At 40.2% G+C, this 22,822-nt stretch overlaps 1 protein-coding gene across 27 annotated transcripts in view; it reads right to left on the bottom strand.

The window, feature by feature from the left end:
* Positions 1-22,822, bottom strand: part of RBFOX2 (RNA binding fox-1 homolog 2) — a 246,819-nt gene that overhangs the window by 68,974 nt on the left and 155,023 nt on the right. The window contains exon 1 of one of the 27 annotated variants that reach the window (XM_036458831.2): positions 11,819-12,054. The exons of 23 other annotated variants lie outside the window; for them this stretch is intronic. In XM_036458831.2, the coding sequence (XP_036314724.1) occupies positions 11,819-11,845 (27 nt within the window). In that variant the 5' untranslated portion in view covers positions 11,846-12,054. Of the gene's footprint in view, positions 1-8,257; positions 8,368-11,818; positions 12,055-22,822 lie in introns of those variants that run through there. 3 more of the 27 variants (XM_036458835.2, XM_036458834.2, XM_045587536.1) reach the window with 3 other exon arrangements.

Raw genomic sequence — 22,822 nt, 5'->3', positions numbered from 1 at the left:
TCAATGCTGTGAAGGAAAAAAAAAGTGCAAGGGTATATATACAGTCCATAATATAAGACTCAACAGCTGAGTGATAACCTTAAAGGTTCTTCATGGTTTTTTTGTGTTTTTGTTTTTTTAATATAAACAGCCATAGCAATACAAATAAAGGGGAACCACCTTCTCCTTACTAAAGGCTTTATATAAAACACTAGAGGCCTAATGCACGAAAATTCATGCAAGAGTAGGCCTTCCTTCCTGGCTGCTGGCACCAACTTCCCTCCAGTAACCAGGACCCAAGCTGCTTCCCTCTGGCTGCCCTTTGGCACCCAGGCTGGCCTCCCTCCAGCTGCCTGTAGGCACCCAGGACCCGGGCTGGCATCTCTCCGATCACCGCACTTTGTCAGGAAGGGTGTCTGGAATGACATCCGGTCTAATTAGCATGTTACCCTTTTATTATTAAAAAGATAGGCTAAGTGAAATTAAAGCAACACACACACAAATTAGCATTTTCTCAGAAACGTCTCCTGTTTCCTCAAGAGAGAAAAGTTTAATGCATATACTTGGATGAACTTTTGGTCACAGTTGCTTTGCTAGGAAATGATAGTCTGGCAACCATTTTAACTGAAGTCAAGAAAGCTCTAAACCAGCAGTTGCCAACTGGTGGTCTGTGTAAGCTGGTGGTCCGTTAGTGCCATCCAAACTCCTTAATGTTTTTAAGTCTTCGCAGCCCAAAGTGCCCTTATCTTCCACATGTTTAAGTGAACAAACAGTACTTTGGTTTTTCTCCTTCCTTATCTGCTAGAAGTGCAATAATAGGGAATCCACAGGAGAAAAGGATCTTTCTCCTTTTCTACAAGAGACCACGAATCATGCTTAATTACAAAAACATGAACTCTATTTTCCCTGTGACCTTGTGCACATATTTGTTAATTATTTTTACGTTTAGTTTGACTAGTCTTAAATGCTCTGAAACTATTCTGCCACTGAATCTCATTCAATACTCAAGAATTTGGTTCTAGAGTCAGACATAATACATGCCTTTCCTCTCCCCCTCTCTGCTTAAGCCAAACTTCCCAACAAATTCTTTCCTCATCTGGACTTCTAATGGCACTTTACTGATACCATACTCATGTAAGTGACCATATTTCACCTTGTATTTTAATTATTTATGCTCCTTATGCATTCTACTCCTTGAAACTACTGTTCAACAGACTTTTCATTCATAAATTAGGACTATATTAAACAAGATACTACTTAATTTTCATTTTAAAATAAGTGGTCTTACTTCTGCTTCCAATCAAGATGGAGTAACAAGGACCATCTCAAACAACTAAAATCCAGAAAGAAAAAAATACACAAAATGGCAGCACTCAAGGCATTGTCTAGTACAGCGTTTTTCAACCGCTGTTCCGCGGCACACTGTTGCCTGGTGTGCCGTAGGTGCAGACAAGACAAGAATTTTATAATTTTTCACTATTTTGTTTACTTAATAGTTCATAATAAAGTAATTATAAAATACTTTCTTTGTGTTTATTTGATTCCTATTCAAGAGAATTACTTTATATATAGTCAATATAGGCACAGAGTTAAATTTTTTAACATTTTCTAATGGTGGTGTGCCTCGTGATTTTTTTCATGAAACAAGTGTGCCTTTGCCCAAAAAAGGTTGAAAAACACTGGTCTAGTAGACAAAGAACAACAGTGATCCCTAAGACAGGAAACAACCAAGGTGTGCTTTTAAAAAAATATATTTACTTATTTACAGAGAGGAAGGGAGATAGAGAGATAGAAACATCGATGAGCTGCCTCCTGTACACCCCCTACTGGGGATGTGCCCACAACCAAGGTACATGTCCTTGGCCGGAATCGAACCTGGTTCCTCTCAGAATGCAGACCGACGCTCTATTCCCTGAACTAAACCAATCAGGGCCTAAAGTGCACTTTCTAACTGCCCTAGCTACTGCCTGAAGAGAGTGACACAGAGAGAGGGAAGCCAGGCAGAGCCTGGTGGTCTCCATGAGCTGAGGAGATCAAGCTAGGAGTCCAGATAAGCCAAGACAGCTGGAGTCACAGGGGAGAGTAGTGCAGAAGAGGAAGCTGCCCAGAGGACTCTGAAGAGCTCAGCTAAGTATGATCACCATATGTACATGAGGAACTACCTGAGGCTAAACAAATGACAGAGTTGGAGGGAGTAGTGCCAGGAGCTCAACAGTGCCAGGAATACAGCCTGTTCTCAACAAGAGTGGAAAATTTAAGGAGCATCAGTTAGGGTGCTAAAAAGAATCTTGTCTCAACTGTGGGCAAAAATTAACCAGAGACCAAACAGAGCTCTGGTCATATCTAACAAAACTTTATTTCTGTGAAAATCAGCTCAATAATATTTATAAAATTTAAAAATACCTGGCATCCTACAAGGTAACAGTCACAATGTTTGGCATCCAATAAAAAATTACCAGGCATAGTCTGGCTAGTATGACTTAGTAGTTGAGTGTCAACCATGAACCAGGAGGTTACTTGTTCGATTCCAGGTCAGGGCACGTGCCCAGTCGGGGGGAGGGGTGTGTGTGCAGGAGGCAGCTGATCAATGATTCTCTCGTTGATGTTTCTATTTCCCTCTCCCTTCTTCTCTAACATCAATAAAAACATATTTAAAAAAATAAAGGAACAGTAAAAAAATTATCAGCATATAAAGCAGAAAATTGCAATCCATAATAGAAAAAATAAATAAATCAATTGCAACTGATCCATAACTAATATAAATGTTAGAATTAGCTGACAGAACATCAAAATATCTGTATTCCATACGTGCAAGAAAAATGGTATGTAAAAGAGAAAAATGTGACCGGAGAAACAGAAAAAAGAAGACCAATATAAAAAATCTAGAGTTGAAAAATCCCCCAATTTTCTGGGGAGGAATGAAAGAGCAGGTCAGGGGTTTCACACTGATCCAAGGTTCCACAGGTCTAAGATAAACTGTTAAAACAGTTTCCTAATATGAAGCTACGTGGGAAAACTTCCCCTAAACTAAAACAAGTAGGGAGGACCTGCATCCCTCTAAATGAGAGGCTGGCAAACTATGGCTTTGGTCCAAAGCTGGTCCACCATCTATTTTTGCACAACCTGAAAGCTAAGCATGGCTTTTCATTTTTAAATAGTTGAAGAATATTTTGAAAATACTAGTATGAAATTCAAATTCCAATGTCCGTAAGTAAAGTTTGCACTGAAACATAGCCACCCCCTTTCCCTTAGGCATCATCCGACTTCTTTCCTGCCAACAGAAGAGCTGAACAGTTATGACCGAGGCAGCATGGCTCCCAGAGCCAAATATATTAACTGTCCAGACATTCACAGAATATGAGTGTCTCTCTTAAGTTAAATTTTTCCAAATCTCATCCTCTTTACTCTAGTGTCAGTTTGCCTCTCCCAAACTTCTTACAAGAGATCTCATAATCAATATTAATTAAAAGAATATATTATATATAATTTGTGGATATAAAAGTATTTTTATAATTTCATAAAATAATTATTCACATTATTATATTTTCTACTTAAATATTCCTTTATATATGAAATATTAAATTTTAGTCGCAGAACTTTATCCTGTAATTCTGAATGAAGCTATTAGTTACATAGCTTCAAGTTATAATTTTAATTTAAAAATATATATATTTTATTGATTTTTTAAATAGAGGAAGAGAGAGGGATAGAGAGTTAGAAACATCGATGAGAGAGAATCATCGATCAGCTGCCTCTTGCACACCCCCTTCTGGGGATGTGCAGCAACCAAGGTACATGCCCTTGACCGGAATCTAACCCGGGACCTTTCAGTCTGCAGGCCAATGCTCTATCCATTGAGCCAAACCGGTTTCGGCTCAAGATATAATTTTAAAAACTATTTAAAAACTATTTATTTTTGTTAATAGTAGCCTAGCTATACCTATATCCTGAGCCATTAATTAAATAAGAAATGTTATTCTAATATTCTGAAACTAATAGCTCTGAAAAATTCAAGAGGCATGATGAAAAGAACAAATATGCTAACATAAGCTAAACTAACAATATTTCTATGGTATTTGATTTATAATAATAAGTATTATTAAATCAGAGTACTTTCAGGTTTTAATTTTGTTTGTTATATGTTACTGCTATTCTCAATGAACATGTTTAACTGTTGTTATTGATTTAAAAGACTACTAATTCCCAATTTTTGCTTTCTAACACTTTTTTTTAATATAATTTTTCCAAGATTTCAAGGGAAGTGATTAAATTTACTTTCACTGATTTTCAACTATGTCATTTGTTGTTCCAATTGACATCTTCAAAACTATTTCTACAAAATAAGTTTTAAAATAAAAAGTTCAGTGTTAGAAACTTTTGAGGGATCTGAGCAAGATGTAGAGGCTCAAAGGCAGGTAGATTCATGCCAATCAAGACAACAGCATGCTTTATAATGAAATACAACATTCTATTTAAGAGTTGAGGGTAATATCCCTTATTTTTGAAGTTATAAATCATTGACAACATTAAATGATCATTAAGCTTTGAAAATTGAATAGAGACAAACATGTCAAGAAACCCACTTACAACAAAGTTATCATATTTAATAATATTCATATTGACATTTTATTTAGTAATTAGTTATAAACGATAAGTCATTCATATAAACTGACACAATTAATCCAGGACAGTCAAGACCCTGGAAACCATGAATTATTCTATCTATGAGGAATAATTCAAGGAAGCAGATGAGCCAAGAGAACAGAAGATTAAATAGAACCCTTAGCCAGTATCTTCAAATATTTGTTTTTTATAAAGAGAAATTAAAACTATTCTATGTGACTTGGTATGACAGAACTAGAAAGAATAAGAAGCCAATAATAAAAACAGTTTATCATATGGAACACTTTTCTACTTTTTAATGGCCAACAACAGAACTATTTACCTTATGAGGCTGGTAGTAAAATGGAAATGTGTGCAAATTTAGAATATATCTCAATTTTGAAACGATCACTGCCTGTATCCAGAGTTATCAAGTTGCTTACAAGACCTCAAAAGTCTAATGAATGGGAAAAAATTGAAAAAATACCACTGACCTCAAAAGGTGATTGTACGATATATAATACAAATACTGTTATGGATATAAATGTGATCTCTATGCAAAATAGGTACACAGTAGATATGCAAAAATCAAGTTATTTCAATAACAGTCATTATTCCTAATGGTTAAGAACAGAGAAGCTAGAGCCAAACTCCTTGGGTTTCAATCCTGGTACTGCCACCTTAGACAAGCTATTTAACCTCTCCGTACTCCTGTTTCCTAATTTCTACAATATGGATATTAATACTTATAAGGCTGCTAAAAGGAGTAAATGGCATGATATATAAGGCATTGACGTAATGCCTGATGCATAGTATGTACTCTGTAATGTTACCTATTTTTATGTAATACTAGAGAGGCCCGGTACATGAAATTCGTGCACACAGGGTGAGGGGGGGGCATCCCTCAGCCAGGCCTGCTCCCTCTCCCAGTCCGGGAGCCCTTGGAGGATGTCTGACTGACTGGGGAGCAGGCCTAAGCTGTCAGTTAGACATGCTTGGTACTGCCACAGAAGCAGGAGAGGTTCCCGCCACTGCCATTGCACTCGCCAGACATGAGCCCAGACTTGTGGCTGAGCGCTGCTCCCCCAATGGGAGTGCGCTGACTACCAGGGGGCAGCTCCTGCGTTGAGCGTCTGCCCCCTGCTGGTCACTGCACATCATAGCAGTTCTGCTGTTCATTCTGCTGTTCGGTCGATTTGCGTATTAGCCTTTTATTATATAGGATTATAATATTGAACTCATTTTATTCAATAGTGAATTCCCTTTTAATACAAGTGTTCCATCAAAACTTTGAATAAATCAGAGATGACAATTCCAGAAGTAATCAGTCTCAACTAAATTCATTCATTTACATATTCAACAAATATTTACTGACTATGTAATACCTACACGAAGATTCAAGTGCAGTGGTTAAGAGTATGGATTCCCTAACCCTAACAACCCCTCTTAAAAAGAAAAAAGAAAAGAAAAAAAAAGAAAAAAAGAGTATGCCTGCCAAACCTGTCTGTGGAAATGAATCCCCATAGCATCTCTTAGTAGCTATATAAACTTGGGCAAACTACCAAACCATTACATGCCTCAGGTTCCGCTTCTATACTTTGGGGTAATTGTAGCGGTGCTGGAGGACTCAATGAGCTCATGGAGGTAAAGTGCTTAGAACAGTGCCTGATAACTTAAACAATATTCCAGGCACAGTTCTAGACACCAGGAATATAACAGACTGTTGACAAGATCCCCGATCCTTTTGTTGGGAAGGGGCATGGATAACGAAAACAAACATAAAAAGTAACAATAAGCCCTAACCGGTTTGGCTCAGTGGATAGAGCATCGGCCTGGGGACTAGGAGGTCCCAGGTTCGATTCCGGTCAAGGGCTTGTTGCAGGCACATCCCCAGTGGGGAGGAGTGTGCAAGGGACAGCTGAATCGATGTTTCTCTCTCATCGATGTTTCTAACTATCCCTCTCCTTTCCTCTCTGTAAAAAAAAAAAAAAAAAAAAAAAAAAAAAAATATATATATATATATATATATATATATATATTTAAAAAAAAGAAACAATAAGCACTAAAAATCAGTGAAGACAAAACAGGGTAGGGGACAGGGAATGACAGGAGGTTTCAAGTTGAGATAGGAAGGTCAGTGAAGAGCTCTCTTGGAGAAGTCATGGGGTCTGAGAGAAGCGCATTTCCAGCCGAGAGAAGAGAGACAGAAAGGCCCTGCGGAGAACGCAGGTGTGTAAGGCAGCAGCAAAGAGGTCAGTGTCACTGGTGCGAAACAGGGAAAGAGAAGGGCAGCAGGAGATGCAGTAGAGACAGCCAGGTTCCTGATCACACAGGCCTTAGACACTGGAGGAGGGACACAGGATTTCACGCTGAGCTGAGGGAAACAACTAGAAGGTTTTAAGCACAGGAGTGGCAAAAATCAGACCTGCATTTTACATGGTTCACTCCGGCAATGCTGCTAATGATTTATTTGATGCCAAGGTGTCCTGAATTCCATCATTCCAAAAGTAAGGGAGGGTCATTTAAGCATCTGAAAATGGAAACAATACCGCTCGGCAGACTGCAATTTCGGACTGCGTGGAGAGGAGTGAGCCCGGAGTCCAATAAGACAGTCACTACATTCAAAACAGCAAACCATTTACTGCAGGGGATGCCGCATTCCGTCTGTGTGTGCTGGGTTTAATATGTGAAGTGTTGCGTGGAAATGTTTAAGAAAGATTTGACAGCGGTTTGGGAATGTTGTGGGGAGAGGGGAAGCCTGAGGAGGTATGGCTCCAGAAGGGAATGCTGGGGACACCAACACAGAATCCAGAGGAGCAGTCAGTCCATCAGAAGGACGCCGGTGGGCGCTGGGGCTGTCCCATCACTGTGACTGGTTCCTAGGGAAGATCTGAGGGCCACACCCAAATGCCCAAGAAACACCGAGAGAGATGAGGAGTGTCATTCACCTTCCAACGCGGAGATGTCCTCTGTAGCAATACAAACTTGAACAGCAGATGGCCAAATGCTAAGCTCACCTAACTGCAAAACTAAGGAGAAAGATAAAGGAAAAAATAAAGGGAAGGGCAAAAGGGGCGTGTGCTTGAGGTGGGGACAAGTGAATGGGAAGAAAACCCATTTAAAGATGGTTTAATCATATGTACAATATTTATGGAATTCTGAGTGTCTTTTCAGAAAAACTAATAGCCGTATTTTTTCCAAAAGCCAGTCTCGGGCTTGGCAAGGAAATGCTTATAGAGGAAGATATGGAGTAGAAGGATTCAGAAAGAAACCAAATCCGTGGAAAAAGTGAGGCTTTTTTTGATTCATGGTAAAGGAACATAAATCACTCTCCAGCCCACAATCTCCGCCTACCCCCCACTTCCCAGAGGCCTGCGCAGCGCAGAGCGGAGAGTGAGCCAAAACAAACAGCGCGGCTGCGGCGCTGGGGATGGAGGGTGGGATGAGGTCCGGGTGGAACTGGCAGGCACCCGAATGGAATCACTTTAAAGCCATGCCACAAGATGGAGACTAAATAATCACCGAGGACTTGCACAAATCACAGAAAATGGGATATGCTCAGCGAAACCAAAGAACAGATTCCTTACCCCAACCCGTTTCAAAAAAGACAAAAAAAAACAACGAACAAAACCCCTAGAAAGGACAGGAAAAAAAGCGGAGACAGAGTAAAACATACCTGCTCTCTTATCTGTCTTTAATTATACCATAAAACACCATCCCTCTCCTTCTCCCAGCCACCCTGGAAGGACACTAACTGGCAGCGGCTCAGGTGAAAGCCTTCAGCCTTCCAGCTACAAAGGGGAGATAGCAGACAATGGAACCGGTGATTCATTACAAAAGAATACACTCCGGAGCGGCCTGCTGCCACATGGGCTCCCTGCACTATTTAAAGGAACAGTCACCCCTTTCCAACCTCCCTTATTCTTAACACCTCCCCTCCTCTCGGTCCTGATGGAAAACAGATTTTGAAGAAAATGCCAGCAAAGCACTGAGCTGTCCAAGAGAGGGAGGGCTTTGTGTTCCACACAAACTGGCAGAAATTTTCTTTCACATCCAACGGTAAAATCTTTTCCTTTCTGCTCAGTATATTCTCCCTTTCAGCAACAAATAATATAACTGAGTCTGAGTCTGGCTAAGCATTTTTTAAGATTAATTGGAGTTGGCGTCATTTGCAATTTTGTTTTTCTAATTTCACACATATTACAAAAATGAATTTTCCTCTTTTCCTTCAATTCCACATTGTTTTTTGCATAGATGTAAGAAGACACAATGATTTGGTTCACATGTTCAGAAATAAGAGTTATCTCAGTGAAATACTACTACAACATATACATGAACAAGAGAAAAACCTAGTTATAAAAAATATGGCACTAGCATGTCTGCCATATTAAAATTTTATGATTAAATTCCTATTTGCTTTTTGAAAAAAATCCTCTCTTGAGGATGTGTTTTTATTGATTTTGAGAGAGTGAGAGAGCGAAGAGAGAGAGAGATGTGAGAGAGAAACATCCATTAGTTGCTGACCTGTATCAAACCTGCAACCGTTTTTAGTGTTTAGAACGAAGCTCCAACCAACTGGGCCACCCAGTCAGGGCTCTGTTTGCCTTTTTAAGGCAAAGCACTGATTACTTACTGTAAATCACAAAGTAGTTTGCTTAAGTAGACAACAAAGAGGCCTTATAAAACTAGAGCATGCATAATAATGGAGCATACACATTGTGCACGTGCTGATACAGATCTAAATTGTATGATGAGAATGCCATCCCCTGAGAGCCCTCTCCCTCTTCCGCTGGGTGAGTGATGGAAACGCAGGGACATAGAAATGTTAAGATCGGAGAAGCACATGCCAAATGGTAAAATCCCATATAAATAATTTTCCTAATACACTAATCATGATATTAAACACAATAATTAACCATCTAACTTTGAAAACAAACCGTAACAGCACAGTTCTTGTTTAGACACTCATGTAACAGACCATTATCACATATTTAGATTAGATGCCTGGCTTGACAAACAAAACAAGTTCCCCTCAAACAAAAAAACACCTCTTCCCCCCAAAACACACCCCACAGCCAGGTAAACATTTGGCTGGCCCATCTGGTTATGTCCTTTGATTTTCCCCCCCTCTAAAATACCAACAACTATGTATGTTACATTATCATAGAAAGTGTACACCAAAACAAGTATGATGGAATAGAGAAAACTGATGAATTTTATATTCTCTACTTTCCCTCTGTATAAGTTCAGGAGGGGCAAAAACAAGTTTCCTTCAGCATTCAGCACATCCTGAGAAAAACCATAATGATTTAGTTTATTATATTTCCTCAACATCTCTTTCCTTTTTCAGTATCTCTTCTGCTTCATTACTAAAATTACAGAGTCCTTAAATACCAATGGTAAGACCACAATATTAAGTGTGCATATGCCTGTGCATTCTAGCCTGTGCTTACACATTCTTAACCAGCTCCTCTAGAAACTAAGGGCATGTTCCAAGAGGTATAAAAAGTCCTGGTTTAAATTCCTCTCTCACTGACTTAAAAATGTATATGATGAAAAGTCAGCTAGTTGAAAAGCCTTCAGTAACAGCTGAGAAAGCACAGAGCCATACCCTCTAAAATTGCCAGCTAATGAAAATTGAATGAGGGCTCCAAGGTTAACAAGTATCATCTCCCAAGCAACAAAGGGAATGCAGAAATTGGTTTCCTCTATGAAAATTTTTCTAAAAAGTAAAGCAATATTTCAAAAGAGTCTGACAATGAAGGGATAAGAAAAAGAAGCGAAGATATTTTAAGGGTCTCCACTTTCTAAAAGAGGGAGAGGTTTTGTGATATCTCCAAACTCAGATCTAGTGAAGAATTACTTGGAAAAATATTAGAATATTTAGAAAAATATTCTCTGAAAGTTCCCTTTCCTCTAGGTCACGTTGAGAAAACCTGCCTAATGCTGTCACACCTTCCCAACAGTACTGCGGGCATTATATAACATTTCCCAGATCGGGGATTCCAGCCCCTAAACTGATGCCTCTGTCCCGAAGGCTCGCTGACTCTCTCGCCCTCCGGTGGTGACTTGAAGAGGCAGAGAAGAGAGGATACAAAAAAAGGGGCAACCTCCTTAAAAGGAAAGCACTGTCCAGTGATGAAATGTCCCCACGGAGCATGAAAGCCTGCAGTGAAAATGACCCTAAGTCTGAGTCTAAAGGACATGAACATTCTACAGCGCAAGCAAATGAGTTCTCGCTGATAAATCACACGTTCATCACCCCCTCTCTCTATAAAGGGAAAGGGGGACAGGAACACACAAAAGGGTGGCAACAAGAAAGGTAGCACTGCCAGGGGGAAGCTCGTAAGAGTAGGCACCTTCCATTTGTCAGGAATGACTTGCTAAAATGCAGATTAGATATTGCCTGGCATAACGAGAGAGAGAGAGAGAGAGAGAGAGAGAGAGAGAGAGAGAGAGAGAGAGAGAGAGAGGGAGAGGGAGGGAGGGAGGGAGGGAGGGAGGGAGGGAGGGAGGGAGGAGGGAGGGATATCCCATTCTGCCATTTCCCACTCCCTCTCCTTCAAATGCCTTTTCATGCCCCCGTGATGGTCATTTCTGCACTCAGCTCTGTTCTGCCAGGAGCTTTACCTGCCTCTGCTGCACCTGCATGCTCCTATGTTCCTACTGAGAACATTCTTCGCCAGTAACAAAGCCAGGAAAATGGAAACACTTTCCTAGTCTTCATTTTTAATAAACCATCCGGAGCAAAAGTAGCAAAACTGCAATTCCATAGCCAATTCTGAGAAACCGAAGTGAATCGGGAATCAGATTTCTCCGTAACACACATTCCTCTGCAATTCTTAAAAGGAAGTCAATCCCTCGCCCCTCTTTTTGGCAGTCTGCGAGAATCTCTCCTACCTCTGCAGTCTCTCTCCCTCCCTCCCTCTTCGCAGAACCAAGACAAAGAGGTAGACAAATCCCCACAGGGTTTTTCCTGAGCTACAGCTGCACGTACAGGAAACAGGAATCTGCTGCGGAGGGGGTGGGGAGGAAAAGCTGCGGATACATCCCCCCTTCCCTCTCTCGCTCTCAAGAACTCACCGCACACACAGACTTTCCCGTTGATGATAATAAATCCGGTCTTCTCTAAGAAGACAATAATAATGAAAACTCTAATGGCTACACCCCACCCCCGTATCTTTATTTAGATCCCAGGCACGGGAAAAGAAACACACGGAGGAAACACAGATCTTACCTGAGTTACCATTTTCTTTTTCTCCATAAACCAAACGGAATAGCGAGGAGCACTTCAAAGCAGTCGCGCTGGGGCACACCTTCCCCGGCCTTCCTCTCCACCCCCTCCCCCCCAGCCTAGCTATTTAAGGGCGAGTGATCGATCTCCCCTTATCCCCCTTCCTTTTTCTTTCTAGTGTTTCTTCCTTTCTTTTCTCTTCCTCTCTGGCAGTCTCTCCCCCTCCTTCCAGCTCCAGCTCCCTCCCATATCTCAGGCAGATGGCTGAAGGAAGCCCCACCCCTGAATGCCTAAGGCAATTAATCAGAGCAGAGCCCCACCTCTTCCTCCTCCTCCCACCCCGCCCAGCGGGCTGCAGCTCCCAACTCCAGAAACAGGCCGGCGGGGAACGGCAGTGTGGTGTGTGCTTTGCGCACGCGTGCGTGTGTGTGTGTGTGTGTGTACGAGTGTGCGTGTGTGAGGGGAGGACGGGAGGAGGGGGAGGGGGAACGGGCAGGCGCCATGTGCAGGCATATTTTAAGGAGTGAATCTCTGCGATGGTGGCATTAACTGTGTGGCACTGGAAGCATTTGTAGCTTACAATAGTTAATACAGATTCAGAATAGTCCACCCATGAATATATAATAAACAAGAAATGAAACAATTTTTTAAAAAAATATACATTTCCACTGATGCACAGTTTATGGATGTAGTGGATTTAATGAAACATGTAAGAAGCTGTTGAATGGCCATTGACTAGAAAGGTTTACAAGGAATGGAGGGGATATGCAAGAATCTGCTTGAGCTAAACCAAGTTCAATGACTGGAAGGACTAAAGGAGAGGAGGAAGGCAATGAGGGTGCTTATTTTTTCTGTAAAAACCCCGGGGGCCCAGACTGGTTTGGCTCAGTGGACAGAGCGTCAGCTTGGGGACTGAAGGGTCCTGGGTTCCATTCCGGTCAAGGGCATGCACATTGGTTGCGGGCACATCCCCGGTGGGAGGTGTGCAGGAGGCAGCTGGTCGATGATTCTCTCTCATCGATGTTTCTAACTCTCTATCCCTCTCTCTTCCTCTCTGTAAAAAAATCAATAAAATATATTAAAAATAATAAAATAAAATAATAGATACATATTTTTAAAAAATAAAAATAAAAAACCCGGGGATTCTGAAAAAGCTGTCTGCTTAAACATGACCGCTTAAGGCTTCTGGCTTCATTAAAAATTCTGGCTAAGTGAGAATTTTCCCTTTGTGATCCCCAGGCTTCTGTATTTCAGCTTCTATTGAAAACATAAACCTTTTCTTACATACACACTGGACATCTGTGTCATTATTGTAATCAGTAATTGTTACTATAGAGTACTATAGATTTACAAGGTTTGGGAGAATATTGAATGTAAGAGTTTCTCTTATTAAAAGGAAATAGTGAAAAAAAGCATCAAAGATGTGCTTTGGTTCAGAATTCCTGGTCTAAGTACTAACTGGGCCCTTTACAAGTAAATGATCTTGGAAAAGTTTTGACCTCTGAGTATAAATTTTATAATCTCTCTATATTATTAAATATTCAAATAGAACAATCTATGTGAATGTTTGAGTTTGTGGTTTCTTATTGTCTCAAAAAATAGATTTTCTAATTTTGTTAGTATTCCAAAAAGATCCTAAAGGATTTTATTTTATGTTTTAGTTATGCTATATTTATTATGTATAATCTCTAACAGATTACCCAAAGGGCAAAGAGATTAATTCCAAAATTAAGCTTCCTATTTTTAAAATAAACAAAGAAATAAAAATTACAAATCACATTGAGAATACATAGTTTTTTGCTCTCTCTATAAGAATTGTTTGGCATGTATGTGGGGGGGGGCAATGGTATATGTACAAAGATAATAATTTAATTAAAAAATTTTAAAAAGAATTGTTTGGCAAGATGTGTAACAACACTTACCAAAAATTACTGTATAAAAATGATGGTTGGTGCTGGGGCCTGACACGGCCGGGGATCTCCCTTCTCCTTGGCCAGCACGGAAAGAGAGATGAAATTGGTTCTTCGTAAAGGCAGCCAGGGATTGAGAAATAAAGAAATGAAGAGAGTCGATGCAGAAATAGGTTTAAGCTGGGCCCCACGTTGGGGCCTGAATCTGCAGGGATCTCACTTTTCCATGTTCCGCATGGAAAGAGAGATGAATGAACTGGTTCTAAGTGGAGGTGCCCAGTGATTGAGAAATATTAGAAATAAAGAGAGAAGACATAGAAATAGATTTCAAGCTGGGAGCTGGGAGGGCTGCCGACCTCCTCTGCTGGAGAGACAGACTGACAACCTCCTGAACCACGCAGCACATCTATGTATGCTCCAATCCAACAAGGGGTTTCACAGGAAAACAAGGAGCCTGGGAGAGCCCAGGTTCCACCCACTTCTTCCTCCTGGACAAACACACACAAGCCAGGAACTAAGAACATCTCCCCACTCCCAGAGCCGGAGTGCAGCTGACATGATACTGACAATATGCTGACAATATGCCGGCCCAGTCAACAACAATCTATAGAATGTCCAGGTGTCTTCCCATTTGGCCTTCTACAGGTTGGTACATTACCAATACAATAACATCATGCTCCCACTCAAATTAATAATTATTCAAACAATTCTGTAAAGAACATAGGAGCGAGGGTGGAGGTATGGGGGAGAGATCAACCAAAGGACTTGTGTGCATGCATATAAGCCTAACCAATGGACACAGACAACAGGGGGGGGGGGGGGGTGAGGACATGAGGGAGGGGATGGGGGGGTAATGGGGGAATAAGGACACATACTATATAACATCGCAATCAATAAAGAAATTTTTAAAAAAGAACATAGGAGCCTGGCAGGTGTGGCTCAGTAGTTGAGTGTCAACCCATGAACAGGAGGTCACAGTTCAATTCCCAGTCAGGGCACATGCCCAGGCCTCAATTGCCAGTGGTGGGCATGCAGGGGGCAGCCAATCAATGATTCTCTCTCATCATTGATGTTTCTATCTCTCTCTCCCTACCTCTCTGAAATCAATAAAAATCGTTAAAAAAGAAGAATAACACAGGAACTAACAATCTATAGACCCTAGAGAAACTGGCACGATCAGAACTATTTACTGATACCTATAATTCCTAAGAGCACTATTTTGGGCATTTTACAGACATCTGTATACTTTTGCTATAATCTATAATATGTAAAGAATCTTTAAACATTAGGGAAAAAACATGATGAGAAAGAAATAGATCAGTACTAGGCTTGTTCTTATTTAGCACTTTTAAAAATGATCTGGAAGATAGAACATATTGCATTCTCTAAGTTTGCAACTGAAAAGCCATTAGGAGATAAAATGCAGTCAAATTTTTTAAAAGGCAAAGTGAGTAAGCAGGTAGGTGAATTTCACTGAAAGCAGGGGCAACCTGGTGGACTTTTGGAGGAATCTAAATCCTATTCATGGGATAATTATATTTTCAGTTCTAATGTAAGAAATAAACCTGAGAATCACTGTATACCATTCTCTAAATCCACTGGTCCCCCATTATAGTGCCAGGGGCAAAAAATCCGACACCAAGAAGAGACTCCCCGACTCCCTGCCACACACACACACACACACACCCCTTATGAAAGCACAGGTATCTTGAAGCCTCTAGTCTAAACATAAAGACAAGAGAATTGTGTGTGTGTATGTGTGTGTGTTAACTAACAAGGCAAATGAGAGATCCCCACATACAGAAAGTCTAGGATTAGGTCTAGGGGAAAGGTTTCCTTAGACTTGGTATTCATGCCTCTTTTCTACATTTAGGACCAACATTTAATACTGCAAATAATAAGCTTAGCACAAGTTAGTATGAGCTAAAGCAAAAATAAATATTAAAATGATTTTTATACATTCACTAAATAACAGGATCATTGTGAGCTCTGGACAAATTCAAGGATATTTTCAAGTGTGTCCCTGTCTTTGAAGGCTGACATTAGAGAGGACAATTTGCTCCCTGGTGCCTGAGAGAGGGGAGAGCAGCTAAACAGCCTGGCTCTGATCCAGCAGAACCACTGAGTCCTCGATGGTGCACCAAGGAAAAGCTCATTTCTGGGCTTTTTCCGGGTGGGTATGGGGCTGTGGAAGTGGCCAGCAAATACAGAGTAAGAATGTCAGCTAAGGAAGGAGACCACATCCACCCTCATGGTTCAATCCCCAGCCTCCAGCATCGTGCCTGGTAGATACCCAATAAACATTTGTTAAATAAAAGAATTTCTCCTAGTTGTCTCAATTTCTTGATCGCTTCCTTGATATTTTATGCAACCCCAGAACTCTAGCTTCCTTTCCCCCATACTTTTCAACGGATATTTATCTTCCTGAAGTCACCAGTCTGATGGTCAAATTCAATGGACATTTCACATTTCCTCTGACTTAGCTGTGGGCTTTGGTCCTCTCACCTTTAGGAAATTCTCAGCTTAAAATGATACCAGTCTTTCCTGATTTTCCTCTTTTCGTGTTCACTGACTTCCTTCTTCGTTTCCTTCCTGTCCACCCGCTACATGTTGCTATTGCTAGGTGCCCTCAGACGTCTATTTAACTGCACACCGCAGATGCTTCACCTTAGGTGCAGAGCTCCTCACACAGGCGCCCTGTGGAAGTTTGTTGACATATGTACACTTCTGTGCAGAGGATCCATAAGACCCATCAGTCTCCAAAGGGTTCACACCTCAGAAAAGTTCAATACTGCTGAATGCGTTTGCGGTAGGGGATGTGACCCATCCCATCGCTGTAATCACCACCCATTTACCCTGACCTCCACATTTCTGTGTCCGCTCCGCATGTCTTCTGAACTCCAGATCAAGAAATGAAACTGCCACCCCGGGCCAGTGCTGCTAAGTGATTAGAGGTTGGTTGGAGCTCTGAAGGATCCTAGGCTTGATCTGGGCCCCAGTAGGGGTGCATGCAGGAGGCAATCAATCACTGCATCTCTCTCACAATGAAGAGATGTTTCTCTCTGTCTTTCTCCTCCTACCCCCCTCGCTATAAAAATCAGTGGGGGGAAAATCCTCTGGTGAGGATTAACAACAACAAAAAACCAACTGCCAAAGAATGGTCAACTCATTTAGGTATCTCTAATTTAAAAGTCCAAAACTAAATTCTCAAAGTTAAGTCATTAATTCATTTAATAAGTGGTGGTGGTGGTGAGGGGGGGATAAACAAATGGTTGAGTACCTACCATGGGGAAACAAGTAAAGGACAAAGGAGTTAAAAATCCCTCTGTGTGAAGCTTGGATTCTAGGTACCCATCGCACCATGGTGGTTGTCTTCGGGAATGGTTAAATTTCATGACTGGATAAGTAGCTATAATACCATTTCTCTGGAATTTACACTGTGGTGGCTTCTCATCAGGCAAATACTTATTAGCTCACTTCATCCTCATGGCGAGATATTTTAATCTCCTTCTACCACTCTTCCCATCTGAGCTTCTTGCTACTGCCAGAGCAACCTTTCCAAATACACGTCTCCTTGTGCCACTTCCCTGATTCAATTCTCAACTATTCCCACAGCCCCAAAGGGGGGAACTCCTAATGCTTATCAGAGTCACTCCCCACCCCTCACTCTTCCTGCCCCTGCCATACGGAACAACATGCAGTATGCAGTTAGTTCCTCAATGACACAGTATTTCTGTTTTTATGTTCTTACTCCTCTGAATATGGCCTTCTATCTGTCTAGCTCATCCTTCAGGGCTCACGTCATGGATCCCCTAGTTCAGAAAGCCTTTCCTGCTCCCTTATGTGGGTTGGGTACCCTTTATCCCTGTGCCTCAGAGCCTAACCCACAGTTCATAACTGTTGGGGTTAGTGTTTCTGTTTAACTATGACTAGACTGTGAGCAATCTGAGGAGAGGAGTTGTGTGTTTCAAATCTGCAGTTCCTAACCTAATACCTGAATTCGTAGTAGACGAATAAATGTTTGTTGAAATCAAACAATAATGCCTTGATTTCTATCACTAGCCATTTATTTATCCATACGTGATACCTAAGAATAAAGAGTATCTATGAGGTTATCAAAATATTACAAAAGCATTCTTTTCTTCTAAAAGAGTACTTGGAAATAGCTTCAACTTCATAAATTTATTCCAGTATCTTAGAAATTTGAAGCCTAAAGGAAGACGTAAAAAAAAAAAAAAAAAAAAGGGAGAAAGGCCTTTTCCAACTTTATTATAATAGTTCAGATTCTAGACAAAATAACTCATTGATTAAAAAACTCACAACTTTAGGTGCTCTTGCCCTTTACAATTTCACACAGATGTGACTCAACTTCTCTCCCTTCCACCCACGTACCAGCAATGCCAGAAAAGCAGATCCCAGAGTCCCTGACTAGAAGGCAGGTTTTGCTCATCCTTTCCCAGGCTGCCTCTGGCACCCAAGTGAAAGGCAACATTAAAGGGACAGCATTTCCTGCAATAATAAAAACTTGTTAATATAACAGCTATGCACAGCACGCACCCACACAATAACTCTAATTGAATGTAAATAACAATTTACACCTAATAGATATTAAATACCTTCTCAGAAGCATATCAATAACACTTTAATATTCTTTGCCCCAAGATTCCCTTTAATATAAATGTAGTCAAATTATAGCTAAATCTATTATTTCCTAGCTTCTTTTTTCTAGTTCAAACAGGGTTCACTTATACAGAACCCATTCTAGAAAATAAGGTCAGAGCAGAATTTGAAATCAACTGTTTTAGACTTTATATGCTTATAAAATCAACTAACACTTATATTTATTTCTTGTCCCCCAAAATCAAACATTTAGAACAAGATCACAAATAACATACACTGAAACACAGTGACACCAGAGAAATTAAAAAGAAAATCACTTTATAAATTATTATCCAGATTTGGGTAATATACTCATGTACTTAAAAATCCCAAACTTTAGACAACTAGAATCAAATAATTAAAATTTTGTATACAGTCTCTGTATTCTAAGAGAGATTACAGAAAAGGTTCTCAGGCAAATAATAAAAATGAATGGGAGGTTAACAAATTTATCAATAACTAGATTATAAAAAAATTAAGCCCTGGCAGAGTAGCTGGGTAGCTCAGTTAGTTAGAGCAACATCCTGATACTCCAAGGTTGTGGGTTCGATCCCCAATAAGAGCACATACAAGAAGCAACCAGTGAATGTATAAATAAGTGGAACAACAAACTGATGTTTTTTCCCTCTCTTTCAAATCAATCAATCAATAATAAAAAAAATAATACCCAACTAACTTGTGAAAAGTGAAGTGCTGTTTCTCCAAAATTAAAATATATCATGTCTCTCTGTCTTCTTCATCACTACTACTAAATCCTGTGCTGGCACACAGTAGGTACTCAATAAAAGATTCTCAACATGAGAAATCAAATAATGCATAAGTCACTCTAGACCAGTGGTTCTCAACCTTTCTAATGTTGTGACTCTTTTATATAGTTCCTCATGTTGTGGTGACCTATAAAATTATTTTTGTTGCTACTTCACAACTATAATTTTACTTCATAACTGTAATTTTGCTACTCTTATGAATCCTAATGTAAATATCGGTATTTTCCGATGGTCTTAGGCTCTACAGCAGAGTTTCTCAACCTGTGGGTCGTGACCACATGCAGCTCTTCGGCCCCTAGAGTATGGCTGGGCATTAGAATCACTTCTTCAAAATAGACTCGCCCAGGCCAAAAACCGACTTCTGCGCATGGGCCACAAAGTTTCAAATGCACTCTATGTGCCTGCCTGCACGTGGTATTTTGTGTAAGAGCCACACTCAAGGGGCCAAAGAGCCACATGTGGCTCATGAGCCGCAGTTTGCCAACCACTGCTCTAGGGCATTCTGCACACCAGAGCACAGGCTAGGCAAATTTACCTTTTATTTATTTACTAGAGGCCTGCTGCATGAAAATCATGCACTTGGTGAGGGGGTCCCCTCAGCCCAGCCTGCACCCTCTAAGTCCAGGAGCCTTTGGAGGACATCTGATTGATGGGCTTAGGCCTGCTCCTTGCAGTAGTACAACCTTAGTGCAGCCGCAGAGGTGGGAGTGGCTCCCGAACCGCTGCCAGCTGTGAGTCCGGCTTCTGAATGAGCAGCACTCCCCCTGTGGGAGTGCACTAATTACCAGGGAGCAGCTCTTGCACTGAGCGTCTGCCCCTGGTGGTCAGTGCGTGTTATAGCAACAGGTCATTCTGCCATTCAATTTGCATATTAGCCTTTTATTACATAGGATTTTTTGAAATATATTTCTTTATTGATTTCAGAGAGGAAGGGAGAAGAAAAGAGAGAAACATCAGTGATGAGAAAGAATCATTGATCAGCTGCCTCCTGCATGCCCCCTTGGCTGGAACTGAACCCAGAGGTCTTTAGTCTACAGGCCGACGCTCTATCCACTGAGGTAAACTGGATGGAGCCACATGTACCTTTTAGATAGGTAACTTTCTATCTGTCAGTCTTCTAGGTGCCCTAAGTTGTACTAGTCTGTCCTCAATCCTCAAATCAGGACACTTAGTTACACTCCCGATAATGTAAGGTTCTGCTTCTTTCTCCTCCGACTGCCCATTTACCTCAAAATGATAATCAGTGTGAATGTGTTCAATCAGTAACAGGTTAAGTAAAACTGCTTCAGGAAAAACTGTGATAATAGGCAAACCCCTAACTTGCAATAACAGTTACACACCCCCCTCCCAATTTTTTAAATTTTTTTTATTGTGGTAACATACGTACACATACCATAAAATTTACCATGTTAGCCACTTTCAAGTATAAATTCAGTGGTTATTATATTGATATATATTCCTAATGTGGTACCATCACCACCATCCATCTCCAGAATTCTCAGTGGTGAGAGTGTTGACCCATGGACCAAAGGATTGTGGGTTCAATTCCCAGTCAAGGGCATGTAACTTGGTTGAAGGTTCGATCCCCAGCCCCGGTCGGGGTGCTTGTGAGAGACAACCAATCAATGTTTCTCTCTCTCCCTCTCTCCTCCCTCCCTTCCACTCTGTCTGAAAATCAGTTAGAAAAATATCCTCAGGTGAGGATTAACAACAACAACAAAAAGAACTCTTCATTTTTAAACACTGAAACTCTATATGCATTAAACAATACTCTCCATTCTCCTTGCCCTCAGAGTCTTGGAAACCATCACTGTATTTTCTGTCTCTATGAATTTGACTATTCTAGGCCTGTCATCTAAATGGAATCATACTGTGTGTGTCTTTCTATGGCTGCCTTATGTCACTAAGCATAGGTTCTTCCCTGTTACAGCTTATTTCAGAATTTCCTTCCTTTTTAAGGCTGGGTAACAGTCCCGGTATGTATGCACCCTAATTTTTTTTTTTTCAATGTGGTATTCATTTTATTTTGCACCCTATTTTGATTATCCATTGACCCACTGATGGCCACTTAGATTGCTACATCTACCTTTAGGCTATTGTGAATAATGTTGATATGAACACGGTGAGCAAATATCTCTTCAAGACCCTGCTTTTAATTCTCTTGGGCATATATCCAGAAGTAGAATTGCTGGATCATATAATAATTCTACTTTTAATTTTTTTGAGGAACCACCATATTGTTTTCCACAACAGCTGTACCATCTTACATTCCCACCAACAGTGTACAGGGTTCCAATTTCTCCACAACACTTATTTTCTGTTTGACTGACAGTAGCCATCCTAACAAGTTATATTTTTACCATCCAGTCAGAGGCAGTAAATATTTAACACAAAGGAATAATTTCAGAAACAATTTCTCAAATATATATATTTTTTTTGAGCAGGGATACGATATTCATTGTCCTTTAAATCATCTCTAGCAAGCCCCTATCTACTTACTGTGCCTGTATTTTAAACGGATTTAGCCCAGGTTTGGTTCTGCAAAAATTCCAACTAATAAAATAAGCAATTTCAGTTGCATACTCTTAAGATAGACATGATTTTATTAACAATAAGAGCAATGAAAGGTCAAGTACCTAAAATATTTTATTGCCTCATGTTGAGGAGATGCACTTTGTTTCATTATCTCAACCCTAGCAAATCTAGAATAGAGTGATCCTTAGGAGCTCCGGCCAACATCCCCCTTTTGCCCTTCCTCCCCTGCCAAATCTCAGTTTAACTTGACTCTACTGTGGGCAGGTTCGCATCTAAGGATTCCACCAACTTCAGAGAGAAAACAGTATTGTGATCTGTGGTTGGACCCGCAATTTGTATGGGAAAATATTGTTTTCATTGGGGGTTGATTGAATCTTCAGATGAGAAATCCCCAGATTCAAAAGGCTGACTGTATTTATTGAGAAAACAAAACCCACATATAAGTAGACCAGCAGAGTTCAAACCCATGTTGTTCATGGGTCAACTTACTTAACTTTAAAAATAGGTGCAAAACCTTCATTAAAAAAATACTTTTCCAGTAATACTGTAATAACTATGTATGGTGCCAGGTGGTACTTGAAATATTTTGGGGGTGGGTGGGCCACTTTGTAAAGTACATGATTGTCTAACCACTAATACAAAACAAATGAAATAAAATGCTTTTAATCATGTCCTCAATAATTTCCAATTATATTATGCAATGATGAGCTTTGACTTAATAAAAATATAACAAAAGCTAAAAAATAAAATTTTATAAACACAGTTAAGCATTTGGATAGCAAATAGCCATCTATCACCCATTTACAAAGGTACTAAAAGAAAACCGTTACTTTAACAGATTTAACATTTAAGATTATATAACAGTTTTGGATCCTTCAACTTAAAATTGTTTTTTTTAATCCCATTAATTTCTCTTATGTGGTGTAATGAAGGGTATATTTTTAAGTTTTAATACCCCATTACCTGCCTTTCTAAGCTACTTTAATTTCAATAGAATAAACCTACTAAAAGGAGCAAAGCCAGGGAAAGTGCTGTTTCAAATACAGAACACCACATTCGTTAGTACTAAATTTTAATGCTCCAAAATATTTCCAGTGGCAAATTCATTTTATCATAAATGGATACAATTTTGCTGT

This window comes from Pipistrellus kuhlii, unplaced genomic scaffold, assembly GCF_014108245.1.
Source record: "Pipistrellus kuhlii isolate mPipKuh1 unplaced genomic scaffold, mPipKuh1.p scaffold_m20_p_3, whole genome shotgun sequence".
Classification (NCBI taxonomy): Eukaryota; Metazoa; Chordata; class Mammalia; order Chiroptera; family Vespertilionidae; genus Pipistrellus; species Pipistrellus kuhlii.
Note: the sequence above shows the minus strand (reverse complement) of the source record. Positions and strands in the feature narration are given on the sequence as shown.